This window comes from Littorina saxatilis, linkage group LG17 (genome assembly GCF_037325665.1).
Source record: "Littorina saxatilis isolate snail1 linkage group LG17, US_GU_Lsax_2.0, whole genome shotgun sequence".
In the NCBI taxonomy this organism is placed as follows: domain Eukaryota; kingdom Metazoa; phylum Mollusca; class Gastropoda; order Littorinimorpha; family Littorinidae; genus Littorina; species Littorina saxatilis.
Window position 1 is genome coordinate 42,327,123 of NC_090261.1, and position 13,499 is coordinate 42,340,621.

The window sequence follows — 13,499 nt, forward strand, 5'->3', positions numbered from 1 at the left end:
AAAGTGGGAAAGACATAGAGAGAGGAAGAATGGCAAGAACAGACAGATCCTGTCTGTGTGAGGAAAAAACCCTGACAATAACAATGGAAAATGTTACATGAGTATGTGAAAGATAGCTAGGTATACAGATGGATATACAAACAGACAGGAAGGTAGTAGGTACATAGACTAAAAATGTAAAAGAGTAAAAGGGGATGGAGAAAGTGGGAAAGACAGATAGAGAGAAGAAGGATGACAAGAACAGACCGACCCTGTCTGTGTGAGGGAAAAAAAAACCGACAATAACAATGGAAAATGTAACATCAGTATGTGAAAGATAGCTAGGTATACAGATGGATATACGGACAGACAGGAAGGTAGTAGGTAGATAGACTAAAGACTAAAAGGGCAGAGAGAAAGTGAGAAAGACAGGAAGAGAGAAGAAGAATGACAAAAACAGACAGACCCTGTCTGTGTGAGGAAAAAACCCTGACAATAACAATGGAAAAAGTTACACGCGTACCTGAAAGTTAGGTATACAGATGGATATACAGACAGACATGAAGGTAGTAGGTACATAGACTAAAAGAGTAAAAGGGGAAGAGAAAGTCAGAAAGACAGATGCAAAGAGGACAAGGACAGACAAGATAATAAAAGCACATAGAAGCACAGAGGTATAAGATTACCGCCAAACAGAAAGGAAAGATATCACAAATTAAACAAAACAAGGAGGAAAGTCATGTCAATGACATACCTTGTGAGTTGGAAAGTTGGTTTTGACAAAACTTCTGATGATTTCCCGGCAAACGGAGATGAACCGTTTGGGTCCGTCCAAGTTATGCTGTGACAAGTCAGTGTCCAGTGCAGCCTGTTCAAAATCAAGAAAACAGTCAGATGAAAGAGGCCTAACATGTAATGCACACAGGTACATATTACGTTTCTGTGTTCCATAAACCCATAAAGATTCACAAATAAATCTGATTCTGATTCACTCACAGGGCCCCCTTCTCCATCCCCCCCCCCCCTAGTTACATCAGTCGTTCAGTAAAACACACACAAGCACTCACACTAGTTTCAATGAAAGAACAAACCAACCAAACCAACCAAACCAATCAAACAATACTCTGACCTCTTCCTCCTTAGGTTAAGCAGTTATTCTGTAAACACACACAAGCATTCACAATAGCCTCAATGAAATTAAATCCTTACAAGCAATATACTTTGACCACCTGACCAACCAGCCAATGAACAAAATGACCACCTGGCCAATCAATCAATCAACCAACCAGCTAGCCATCCAAACACTGACCTCTCCTGTGCTTTGAAGTCCAATGACCACACAATGTCCAGTCTCCAGTGCAGCCTTGGCCTCTGCAACCACTGCAGGTACTTTCAGCCCCATGCTGCAAGGACAGGGACCATCACCATAGAATTCAATCACATAAACGTCTAGTCTACATGTAAATCAAACTGGAAAAACTACACAAAACATCATAAAGACAAAATTCAAATGCTAGGAAAAGACACAAAATTGCTGAAGTTTTAGGTTTAAAAGCACAGAAAACGAGATCTATAAATCAAACAGAAACTGTGACAGTATCAAACAAAGTTTATGGAACATTTAATTATAGACAAAACGCTAAATTCACTAGAACTTAGACCCATCAGTCATTAAAGAGGATGAACAAGGTACACAACAGGCACATAATAATAATATGATCACTTTGCTTTCAATGATGCTTCTTGAAAAACAGCAGCAAGCAAAATGACATTACCAGTGCACACACACAGTGATTTACAGAAAATGTTCAGTGACTGACCAGAGTTGTTTGAAGAAACGCTGGTGAGCTCCCCAGTATGTTGTCCAAATGCGATTGGCAGTGGTACTTGTCCGAGAAAGTGCAATGTCCAAGGATCGACAAATTTCACCCCTGTCATTAAAAAAATCAGTCACTGAAAGACCACAACTGACTGCAAGACCTTCAAGGGCATATGCAGAACTGAACTGATTTTATTGACAAGTGAGAAGCTAGTAATAAAAACAACAGTCTGAATGAGGAATGAATTCCAAACACTTGATGGTTAAAATCTACCCTCAAGAAAATAAGCATCAAACACCTTTAACCCATAACTGTTACATCTCGCTGTTTGCATTACAATGTAATTTCTATGTTATGAAGTCTGTAACCAGTTTCTGCTTCTTCAAACGCAGAATTTCAGTACTTCACCAACAGTTACATTCATCACAACATTCATTGTATCACTATTCTTCAGATGTACTTACCACAGAGCAGCAGACATGTCATACACTTTCTTTTGCTCAGATGTCAGAGGAACTTCTACTGTCATGAACTGAAAAAGGAAATAAAATATGTCATCATTATACCATCATTTCTTCTCAAAACCAAAAACAAAACAATAAAAAAAAACATCTTACACTAGAACAAATGATCATCCTACTGGTAATGAGACCAGCTCACACACTTGACAAAGATGATAACAAGAATCAAACAAAAACCTGCTTCTACACAAATTTATGGGTATGATAAAAGTCAATCAGAAAACCAAACAAAGGCATCTTGTCTCAGCGCAAATGATAATGTCACTTTGTCTCCAGAACAACTTAAAATATTTCATCAACATGCTAATACAACAAAAGGCAATAGTTAATTAGTTAAACAAAAAACAAGTCACTTAGGCACCGCACCTCTGCTTGTCTGTAGCTGAGCCCTCTGGACACATACATCCCTGATGACTTCATCTCCATTGCAAGCATCTCAGCAATACCTATTTGCAGAAAATTAAACAGCAAAATTAAACACACAGAATGCAGGCATTAAAAAAAACCCACCAAAAAACAGTAAAATCATCCAAAGCGCATCCACCAAAATTAAAGGACAAGTAACAATTCCCACAGAGATTTAGGATTTAACAATTTTCTTGCTGTACCTCAATACAAACGCCGCACAGCTATTTAACACTTCTAACAAGTAATCATAACTATACTTTTAGTTTTATCTTGCATACTCCATTGCTGGTTTTCAATTAGGTTTTAATTGATCTACATTCCAGAGATAATTACTCTTCCACCTAAATTTCATAGCCTCAACTAACAGTTTCTTGACTATCCATATATTATGCCTGACAATACGCATCTTGATTGAAATAAAAACAACAACCTGATTGTGTGTGTTCACATGTGTAAATATGAGCATGTGTATGCCTGGCTTTTCTTCATTATCATTTTCTCTTTTAGTGTAAAACAGAAAAATTGAACACAGAAAAAAAAGCACAACTGACCCAGCCCCTTTTTCTGCACAGTATCCAGGAATTCAACGAAAGACCTAAACGGCGCTCCATCTCCCCACAGACCCAGTCGTTCCATGAAGGCCTGCACACAGTTCACGTTTCTTTCACTTTACCACCATCATCAACCTGTTGTGCTTCAAATAAAGTTCTTGTCAAACCGAAACAGATAAATCTAAAGCATATTTGAATAAGTCTGACCTGCACACTAAGTTGTATCATGTTGTTTTGAAGTAATGGGGGCTTTTTAAAGTCCATATTAGACGCCTATGCTCCGAATATAGACCAGTTGTGAATTATTTTGTATTTAATTTTAGCGGAATGTCTATCAAGTTGAATCTCACAAAGGCACTCAAAACCAAGCATTTTAAGAAGCCTATCCGTTTTATGCATGTTTAGCTAAATCTAACACGGCTTCGACATCCCAAAAGTTAGCAACCTTGCCGTCGAATTCATTCTATTGTAGCAGTCTTCTTGTGCATTCAAATTATCACCAAACTCATTTTATCAACTTATACATGCAGCTGACTAAATCATTTAGCTTTTGAAGTACTTTGAATGTGCAAAATCACTTTATATCTCTTCTTCTTCGTTAACACCTCCAAGGGCGAGACCAGCTCTTGAGATGAATTGGACAAGTCCCCAATAGGTCTGTCATAGGTCCATGCAGCTTAATTTTAGTTCAGGAATTGTTATACTTTCATGTTTTCAATATCTCCTCTTTGCGGCAAAATATAAATAAAGTAAAATGACAAATTGCACGATGTTATGATAAAAACAATGCATTCATACAATGTTTTTGATGTCACTATCTCCTGTTGTGCTACAGAATATTTTCATGTTTTGAAGAACTCTTTTTATGGATAAAACAGAAAGTGGAAATGACAAACTGCACTATGTTCATGATCTGATAAAAACAATGCATTCATACCATGTTTTTGACGTCACTGACTCCTGTTGCGCTGCAGTATACAACCCTTGCCTTGGGAAGTAACCTGTAAAAACATCAAAGTGTTTTATACTTTCTTCAATAACAATGCATGTGCAGTTTCTGCAGTTTCTTTTCCATGGTGTAGGTCATTAGCAGGTGATGACATGATTGATTCAGTGGACCCCCCCCCCCTCCTGTTTTTAGACCCCCACTCCATTCAGGCCTTGGTTTTTCAGATTTCCAGTTCATAAACTCTGTAAAATGACCGCTATTTTCAAGATTTTCTTAACATTTTCTAGGTCTTAAAAAGGGGGTTACAGTGTAGTGATGCTTATATATATATGTATGAAGTCTTATATCGCGCGCGTATCTCCAGACTCGGACTCAAGGCGCAGGGATCTATTTATGCCGTGTGAGATGTAATTTTTTACACAATACATCTCGCATTCACATCGACCAGCAGATCGCAGCCATTTCGGCGCATATCCTACTTTTCACGGCCTATTATATTTTGGTGGACATTTTTTATCTATGCCTATACAATTTTGCCAGGAAAGACCCTTTTGTCAATCGTGGGATCTTTAACGTGCACACCCCAATGTAGTGTACACGAAGGGACCTCGGTTTTTCGTCTCATCCGAAAGACTAGCACTTGAACCCACCACCTAGGTTAGGAAAGGGGGGAGAAAATTGCTAACGCCCTGACCCAGGGTCGAACTCGCAACCTCTCGCTTCCGAGCGCAAGTGCGTTACCACTCGGCCACCCAGTCCTTATCAGCAGGTGCTGGCACAACAGCTGTAGGCAATCCATTAACAGTTGTACAGATAATGCTACAAGAAGTAAAAAGCCTCATGTCAAGAAAAAAATTTACCTTTGAATCTCTGTTACTGCCAGGGCCACTTTAGTACTGGCTTGCTCCTTATTCTGTACACAGAAAAAGGAAATAAATTAGTATTGCTAGAATCTCCACCACACATTAACAAGTGATGTCAACGAAAGTGTAAAAGATACTTGCACATGAGCACACACCCGTCTTTTGATCCATTTCTCTCTCGCATAAACTTGCTCTCTCTTGCAGATGTATATTCATGTACTCTTGGTTTAAACAAAACTTTATTCAAATTTTGTTATTGTGATATATTATATACAATATTTAACATTGAGGATCCAAACTCAAGTATAAAACTTATATTAACGAATCCTAGGGGAAACATAAAAGATAACATGATGTATATACTCTTTTTGACACTTTATTCATAATTGCACAATTATTCTTCTTGCCCTGTGAATTCCTGAACATAAAAAATTTTTTCATCTTTCAAGAAATGAAAAAAAATACTCACAGGTACAAAGTTTTTGGCCTTGTGACACTCATCAAAGATAAGGCATCCCTCATACTCTGGCCCTCCGCACCAGTCAATCAGCTGTTGTAAGCGAGACCTCCGAGCACTGTTCAATTTTCCTGTAACAGTCATACAAGCAATCACCACAATTTCAGCAGAACAGAAAACCTACGTACAAGCATCACTGGCAAAACAAATATGATTTATCTTCTCTTATTTACCACGGCTTTCTCCACAATAAAAACCACATCATGACTGTGTGTGGGTGTGTTTTAGTGTATACATGTGCCTGTCTTTCTCCACAATAAAAACCACATCATGACTGTGTGTGTGTGTTTTAGTGTATACATGTGCCTGTCTTTTTCCACAATAAAAACCACATCATGACTGTGTGTGGGTGTGTTTTAGTGTATACATGTGCCTGTCTTTCTCCATTATCAGCTTTTCTTTTTCTTGTTAAAGTGCAAAATCTAACTAGCTATCATGTCAGTAGATAACAAACGCAAATGCTTCAAAAAAGACAGTACCTCCTGACTGCACTGATGAGACAAGTGTGGCGTAGGTGCTGAACACAATTCCCTCCTTCAGACCAGGTGGCAACCCCAGCACTCTGAAATAATAAGTGTAGCACTACATCAGTTTTGTTGAATATTGTCAAAGCATCACTACCTTCGATGTCAGGCCCCTCCAAAGAGAGGACACCTTGCAATAAAGAATATCTTCTATAGACCTTTTGTCTATTACTCTGACTGAAATATACCTGTCATGACAGGCCACCTACAATGTACGGATATTTTCACGATATCCCGAGGGTGTCCTTTATTCGCAGGTACTAATGTCTTTACACGCACTGAGGATAACGTTGTCTTACACCTGTAAAATTTAAAAAAGAAATATTAAACAATATGTTTTATAGCCTATATTAATGTGCAGGCCAAAACTAAAATATTCTCACCAGTCCAAACTCTGCCCTGATAGTCTCCTGTCCGCCCAGCCGACCTTCCCCTTGACCCTGCTTGTGACCTCGATGTTTGATGCCCCTGCAAGGGGCACGGTACTATCTAAGCACCCAAAACCTCAAAGAGAGATAACTGGCGGAAACCTTCCTATTGTAGTCTCCTGTCCGCCCAGCCGACCTTCCCCTTGACCCTGCTTGTGACCTCGATTTTTGATGCCCCCGCAAAGGGCACGGTACTCTGTAAGCACCCAAAACCTCAAAGAGATAACTGGCGGAAACCTTCCTATTCTCAAAGATGGCTATGTGAGATTGCATACACACACATTTTCCCTTTATTGTTGACTGATTATACAAGTTGTACTGACCTGGTTTCCCTGTCCAGCTCTTGACAGCCATCAATGACTTTGGTGTGACAGCCAATGTCTGTCAAATCTCTGCACAAATTAGAACAGAAGACAGTTGTCTAATAGGCCAAAGAGACAAATAGTTACAAATAGCTTAACATGCAAATGATCATACCAAGTAATTCAACTGCTATACCAATTGCATAAAAGTATCCACCTGACCAATCAGCTGTCTACTTCTGTTATAATATCATTGTCAAGTATATCAGAGAAAAGACTTTAACAAAAAGCTCTTGCCACAAATTTGAAGTCCCAAGAGGAGTGAATGTAGTTAAAAGTAAAAACTGCAGCAAAGTGGGTTTGCTTTATCCACATGGCTTCATAGCTTGTCAAACCTGCTAGTTGGGATTGAAAAAGATAAATAATAATGATTCTAAAAAGAAATGGAATCAAAATTACTGCTCCCCTACCTTCTCGAGTCAACAATGAGATCAGTAGAAATAGTGAACCAGATATGACGAGTACGACCTCGAGCAATGTTATCCAGAATGATTCCAGCAATCTGAGGAAAACAACAACAACAAAACTTACATTGAGAGTTGATCACATAATTCATCTGCATGTAACTACAATAAACTCACAAACATTTCAAAACATGGCTAAATTTAGGTGAGGTATTCGAAAGAAAAATGGCAAATGATGGAAAAGTAGGTCAAAATTATTAACGTAGAAAGACAAAAATGACGTACCTTTCCTTTATCCTACTATAGTGATCTCACCCTCAGGGTTCAAACACATCAAAACTTTGTTTGTGCTTTACCTATTTAAAAGGAATTCAAAATATTAACTGCTGGGGTAACATGGATTCATACCAGTTTTGAATTTCATATTTCTATACAAGTTCTAATCTTGTTATTAATGAATATATATATATATACTAGAGGAATACCCGCTTCGCCGGGTAGCCGGCTTCGCCGGGATGAAATATTTAGAGCCGTACGCCGGCTTTGCCGGGTCCGAACAATGGACCCGCCAAGCTTAGGTCCCTCCCAGATTCGTGGAATGGGAACAGCACGAAAATGATTCAGTGGCCATAATGCCATTCCTGACCATATCGAGTCCCATCCTTGTCGACGAATGTAACCGTGTTAATCACCTTTGGAGGCGAACTCCACTCAAACAGGATTGAGCAATTTAGAGCTTACCTCTAAGCTCTTTTGATCTGTTATGGCTTCTCAAAGGAAGGCCAGTACATACAAATACACAAAAGCCGCCAGACCACATCACAAACAGAACTGAACAATCGACAGGTGTTGCCCACATAGAGAGAGAGACACACACACACACACACACACAAACACAGAGAAGCCGTATATATAGAGAGATAGATGACAGTGTATTTTTCGCGTGGCTATAAATTGATTCGACCTTTGCACTTTTACAGTGAGGATAATTTACGGGTCCAATTTACGTTCTGGACACTGCGGTGACCTTCTAAAAATAGTAACAGAACGCCGGGAATATCCGAAGATGCCCCACTCATACTATAGTGCACCATACGAAGGAAGGGAGGTAAACGCTGAAAACCTGGAGAAGATAAGGAAGAGTTACTTATAATGGTGAAATGAACACAAAAACCAAAATCGGTTCAGCGCTGCGCGCTGAGAGCACGTGTTGAAATATCTCATCGATGATATTGTGTCCGGGGTGTAGCTGAATACGGTGTCCAAATTTGAAAAAGATGCACCGAGAACTTTGGCGTTGTGATGTGGTGTAGCGGCTTTGGTGTGTCGGTATGGGGGCCCGGGTAGCTGAGGTGGAACCAAAATCGGTTCAGCGCTGCGCGCTGAGAGCACGTGTTGAAATATCGACCAGGTTGTGTCCTGTCCCGGGTCTACCTGAATATGCCCACCAAATTTGAAGCAGATCCATCGAGAACTTTGGCCGTGCATCGCGCACAACCACACACACACACACACACACAGACAGACAGACAGACACAAGTCGTATATATATATATATATGAACCATACAAACACTTTCTTTGTGTGAACATTTCAGGATAAAATGATTACTTGGTAACAAAGGAGTTCTTGACCAAACGACAAATAGCTGTGACACGGTTCAACTTCAAGACAAAGTAAACAAGATGACTCTTACCTGACGCCCTTTGCCTACACCTGCCCCGTCACCGATAAAGAATCCTGCTCGTTGCCCATTGGCCAGAACTATCTGGTGGCGTTGGCACTGTCATGGAAGAAAATTATAATCACTGACCTGAGGCCACACACTTCACAAGACAACACAGTGAATGGCTGCTGCGTACCTGCTGTGTTTCACTTTCAGTAAAAAAAAGAAATAAATTCATGTTAACTGAGCTACCACTAGACTTGAGGTTGGATGATATGGTTTTATTATGGTTTTTCCAAAACAAAAACAACACACGGTTTTGAATTGTCATTGATCCAACATACACAACACACAAAGCTTTTCTATGCGTGTTCTCCTATGCATTGATTGCACTAGATTTTTGGTAAGCCTGTAATACCCAAGAGACAGCAAAATAGATCCCCCCCCCCCCCCCACCCCCACAACAACAAAAAACCCACCCACCCAAGAATAAAAAAAATAAAAATAAAAAACTAGCCAATTGGTCAAACAAACGTGTGATAACACAGTGACAACTTTATTTTGATTGGGAAAAAAAGCAGTCGAGTGAAATTAAAACCAGCATGACTGACAGATTGACTTTTTTTTTCTTTTTTTTTTTTTACACAGTGTTCTAAAAAGTAAGTCTTTAAAATTCTGCAGAGATAAATAAAACCACTACTTACAGCATGGATAATCCCCTCAAGTTGCAGACAGCTGAGTTTACCCTGTGTAATTGCTTCCTCTGGCAGACTGTCCCTGATGGGATATGACTCTTTTGGCAGTTCCAATGCCTGTTATGTAGAAACAAAGATGACATTAGAGTTAGAATCAGCTGTGCTTCAATCAATATTGTCAGCCACCCAAACACGGTTACAATGAAGTATGGTAGAGCATAGCAACATCTGTTGATTGCACAAAGCCATTGAAATCAGTACAGCATTCTTCTACAGTCTAGAATGTCAACTTTTAGCCCCCTCCCCTTTTTATTTTGGAAATTACAGCCCTCTCTGGCGTCACTGGTCCACAAGGCCAAGTTTGTCACTCTCTTTTCTCTTCAAGTTTTCCTTTTCTTTCCAATTTGTGCCTTCCCCTTTAGGTTTTCCCTTTTCTATTCATCCACTTCAGTCTTTCTGTTGTTAGCTGCCAGGAAATATTTGTACACAAAGCATTACCTGTATTTACCTGAACTGACTAATTACGGTGTGTCCTTGATGTATAAAATACACCACACACACACATTGTTTGTTTGTTATTTTTCTTCTTCTTCTGTTGTTGTTTATTGAATAGTTTGTTGCCTGTTCAAGCAATTTACCCAGGATGTCAGCTGGCGTCCTACAGGCAGCGAAAGGGTTAATAGGAGCATGATCTTATCTTCCTTTATCATAAGCCCCTAGTCCTCTTTACATTCACGTTTTCTCATGCTACTGTGAAAATGAAATCTTTGTTCCATCACCTTCCATTTGATGACTGCCTTTACTGTTTACGTAAAGATCTAATTTTTACAGCATAGAACATGTTTCAGTAAATTTACCTAGGTTCTTTTAAGACCTACATTTTCAGAATGTTGGGGGTAATAAAATAGAGGTACCACTCTAATTGTCTACATCAGCATGTGAAATATAAATATTTCTTGCTCACCGCAAGAGGAGCTGCCTCAACAATATCAGCAGGATGAGGCTGACACCCTTTCACCACCTCCCTGTGTTTGTAGTTAGAGAAAACCTCCTCACTGAAAAGAGAGAAATTATTTGGTTTAGCACCTCCCTGTGTTTGTAGTTGGAGAAAACCTCCTCACTGAAAAGAGAGAAATTATTTGGTTTAGCACCTCCCTGTGTTTGTAGTTGGAGAAAACCTCCTCACTGAAAAGAGAGAAATTATTTGGTTTAGCACCTCCCTGTGTTTGTAGTTGGAGAAAACCTCCTAACTGAAAAGAGATAAAATATTTGGTGTAGCAATCAACAAGGATGATGGAAACAAAACAAAACCTGCCAATGTTAGCATAAGCTTCAAAACTGTATGAGAGTGAGAGAAGGCCTATACTACTCGTTTCATTTTTATTTGCCTTTTAGTGCTAGAAACCTCTTTCCCTTTTAGGAATTAGACTATGGACCTCAATATAAAATTTGATGTGAATGCTTTAAGATGAAGAATCATGCTCCCGGGAACAGACTACATACTTCCAATTCAGTAGGGGGGCGACTATCCTCAACCCGGCGGGTCCCCAAGTGGCGGATAGGGGAACGATGGGGGCCAGCTGCGAATATAGAATAAGCAGTCCCGGACCAACTAGCGGTGTCTCTACCAGGACGGGGTGGGTTGGCAGATGGCACTGACTACCCTATAAATGCCCTACGTGTCCGATGAGGGTTACACCATGCGAGTAAGAGCCGCATTAAAAGCTCTAGTCCCGGGGTGGGACCCCCGGTAAGAAATCCCCCATGTGTTCCCAGGGTTAGGTTTTTGAGCCAGGAACTAAGGGCGGGGTAACCCTGAAAGAAACCTAAGGGCTGAAGTCGGAGGATCTGGGCCAACAGGCGCACCTTAACCAACCACAGATCCACGCAAATCGCAACAGCGAACGACAAGAAGAAGAATCATGCTCAAAATAACAGATCAAAAGACCTCTTAGTCTTGCTGAAAAATAAGAGTTCAACTCCGTTGTGAAATGCTATTAAATAAGTAATGATAGAAGAAAGGTTACCTCGAGCCTGTTAGCAAAGTTAGACGCACAGTTGAACCTGCCCTCGTGACCACCTTTTGGTAATGACCACCTGCCCATTACTGGCATTACTACCAACCCAAAGGATCCCCTTATAATTCACCTTTTCATACAAATCACATTTGGTCGGTCCATTGTGTGGTTGTTATGAACAGGTTCGACCACATGCTTAATTACATTTTCATTCTGCACATAATGTCTGCATGTATCTGTATTCAGCTGACCAAAACTCCCAGCAGAAATTACCTTGTTGATTCCTGCAGCCCCTCCTGTGCAATATCCAGAGAAACGTCGTCTGTTGGCGGATTACTGCCTCCAGCAGCTGCACCGCTCGCCATGGCCGCCATCATCAAAGTATCTGTCCCATTAACCCCAGGTCCTGGGTAGCTTGGGTAGATCTGCGAGTTGGCCTGGATCTGCTGCAGAAGAGGGTGAACTGGCCCCTGGGCAGCCAGAAATGCCTTGTGTGCATCTGTCATGCTGGAACTGAGAAGGGCTGAGCTCATTTCATGGCAGGTCAATAAGTGTACTTTACTGTAAACAAAACACAATTTTTCTCAAGAATTTTGATTCAGTTACACAGTATCATATGGTTTCCATTTAGCCAGATCTGGTTTTATGCCTCACCGACGATGCTGTCAGTGTTAGGCTGCCTACAGCAATCGGAAGACAGTGTATCTGTATCTGTATCTGTAGGGTACGTCGCTAGCATCCAGATTGCTGGCTTTGGCGCGACGGGTGGGTGTGCGCAGCGACGTCGTCTAGCGGCGGCTGGTGGTCATTGCCGACTTGAATGTCTCAGTTGAGTCTGAGTGGACAACTATGTTGTCCAGGTGATTCCACTCTATTGTGGATCGTGGGAAAAACGACTGTCTGTATTGTTCGATGTTGCAGCGCAGTACAGCGAAACACCTGTTGTTGTTTTTTTATGTAATTGTCAGTGGGTTCAAACATCAATCCATATCCTAAGCAACCCAACTCATGTTTTAAAACTGTTTACAACAAGATGTACATCTACTTTACGGGACTGAAAATTAAATTTATATGGCGATGCTCACAACACCCATTACAATATCTAGCCGAACTCTGCACCTGTGACATAAAACCCCACGACCAACATTCACTGATTCAGTGGAAATCAAGATCTGCCGAGAAAACACACAATTCGATGATAAATGGATATATTTTGTTGTGTGTATATATATATATTAAGGGTAGCATCATATTAGGGTGGGGTCAGAGGTTTTTTGTTTCAGGGTGTGTTTTTCATTTTTTGTACTTCCAGTTCCACTTGCCCTTGTGTAATTTTCTTTTCCTGAGTAGAGAGGATACATGTAGTGATGTACTTACGATATTTCCCTGGATAATCTAACGAGGCACGTACATAGAATAAGAAAGTCATGCACGTCAGTTTTTCATTCAATTACGGTCCTTGGCTGTTCTGTTGATCAATCTACCTTGGGCTTTGGGATTAGGGCTGAGAGATTCTTAATCTTATTGCTATCGAGATTTAGGGCAATCTCTACTTTTTGTTTAAACACTGAGTAGTGTCGAAAGCTGACTTAGATGTTCAGTTAAGTTACCTTGGTATGTGATCGTGGTTCAAATCACTTTTGATTCCTACTTCAACTAAGAACAGCAGCTGACGTACCCAATCCCGCCATGTCTAATCGGGAATTTCGTTGATTGGCTGAAAGGTTACTAAACTGAACCAAATCTTCCTCTATGTCAGAAGAGCCAAGGGACGGAACGCTTTTTGTCTGCTAA

General features: G+C 40.4%; 1 protein-coding gene across 1 annotated transcript in view; it reads right to left on the reverse strand.

Annotated features, from left to right (window-relative positions):
* The window catches only part of LOC138952986 (uncharacterized), a 36,687-nt gene extending 23,272 nt beyond the window's left edge, over window positions 1–13,415 (reverse strand). Inside the window, exons 1-17 of the mRNA XM_070324753.1 lie at window positions 13,316–13,415; window positions 11,979–12,218; window positions 10,652–10,742; window positions 9,697–9,804; window positions 9,023–9,109; window positions 7,333–7,424; window positions 6,884–6,952; window positions 6,088–6,170; window positions 5,561–5,679; window positions 5,089–5,141; window positions 4,217–4,280; window positions 3,280–3,370; window positions 2,687–2,766; window positions 2,264–2,331; window positions 1,800–1,910; window positions 1,289–1,382; window positions 734–847 (exon numbers count right to left, since the gene is read on the reverse strand). Of these exons, the coding sequence (XP_070180854.1) occupies window positions 734–847; window positions 1,289–1,382; window positions 1,800–1,910; window positions 2,264–2,331; window positions 2,687–2,766; window positions 3,280–3,370; window positions 4,217–4,280; window positions 5,089–5,141; window positions 5,561–5,679; window positions 6,088–6,170; window positions 6,884–6,952; window positions 7,333–7,424; window positions 9,023–9,109; window positions 9,697–9,804; window positions 10,652–10,742; window positions 11,979–12,211 (1,557 nt within the window). The 5' untranslated portion in view covers window positions 12,212–12,218; window positions 13,316–13,415. The remainder of the gene's footprint in view (window positions 1–733; window positions 848–1,288; window positions 1,383–1,799; window positions 1,911–2,263; window positions 2,332–2,686; window positions 2,767–3,279; window positions 3,371–4,216; window positions 4,281–5,088; window positions 5,142–5,560; window positions 5,680–6,087; window positions 6,171–6,883; window positions 6,953–7,332; window positions 7,425–9,022; window positions 9,110–9,696; window positions 9,805–10,651; window positions 10,743–11,978; window positions 12,219–13,315) is intronic.
* Window positions 13,416–13,499: the final 84 nt, after the last annotated feature.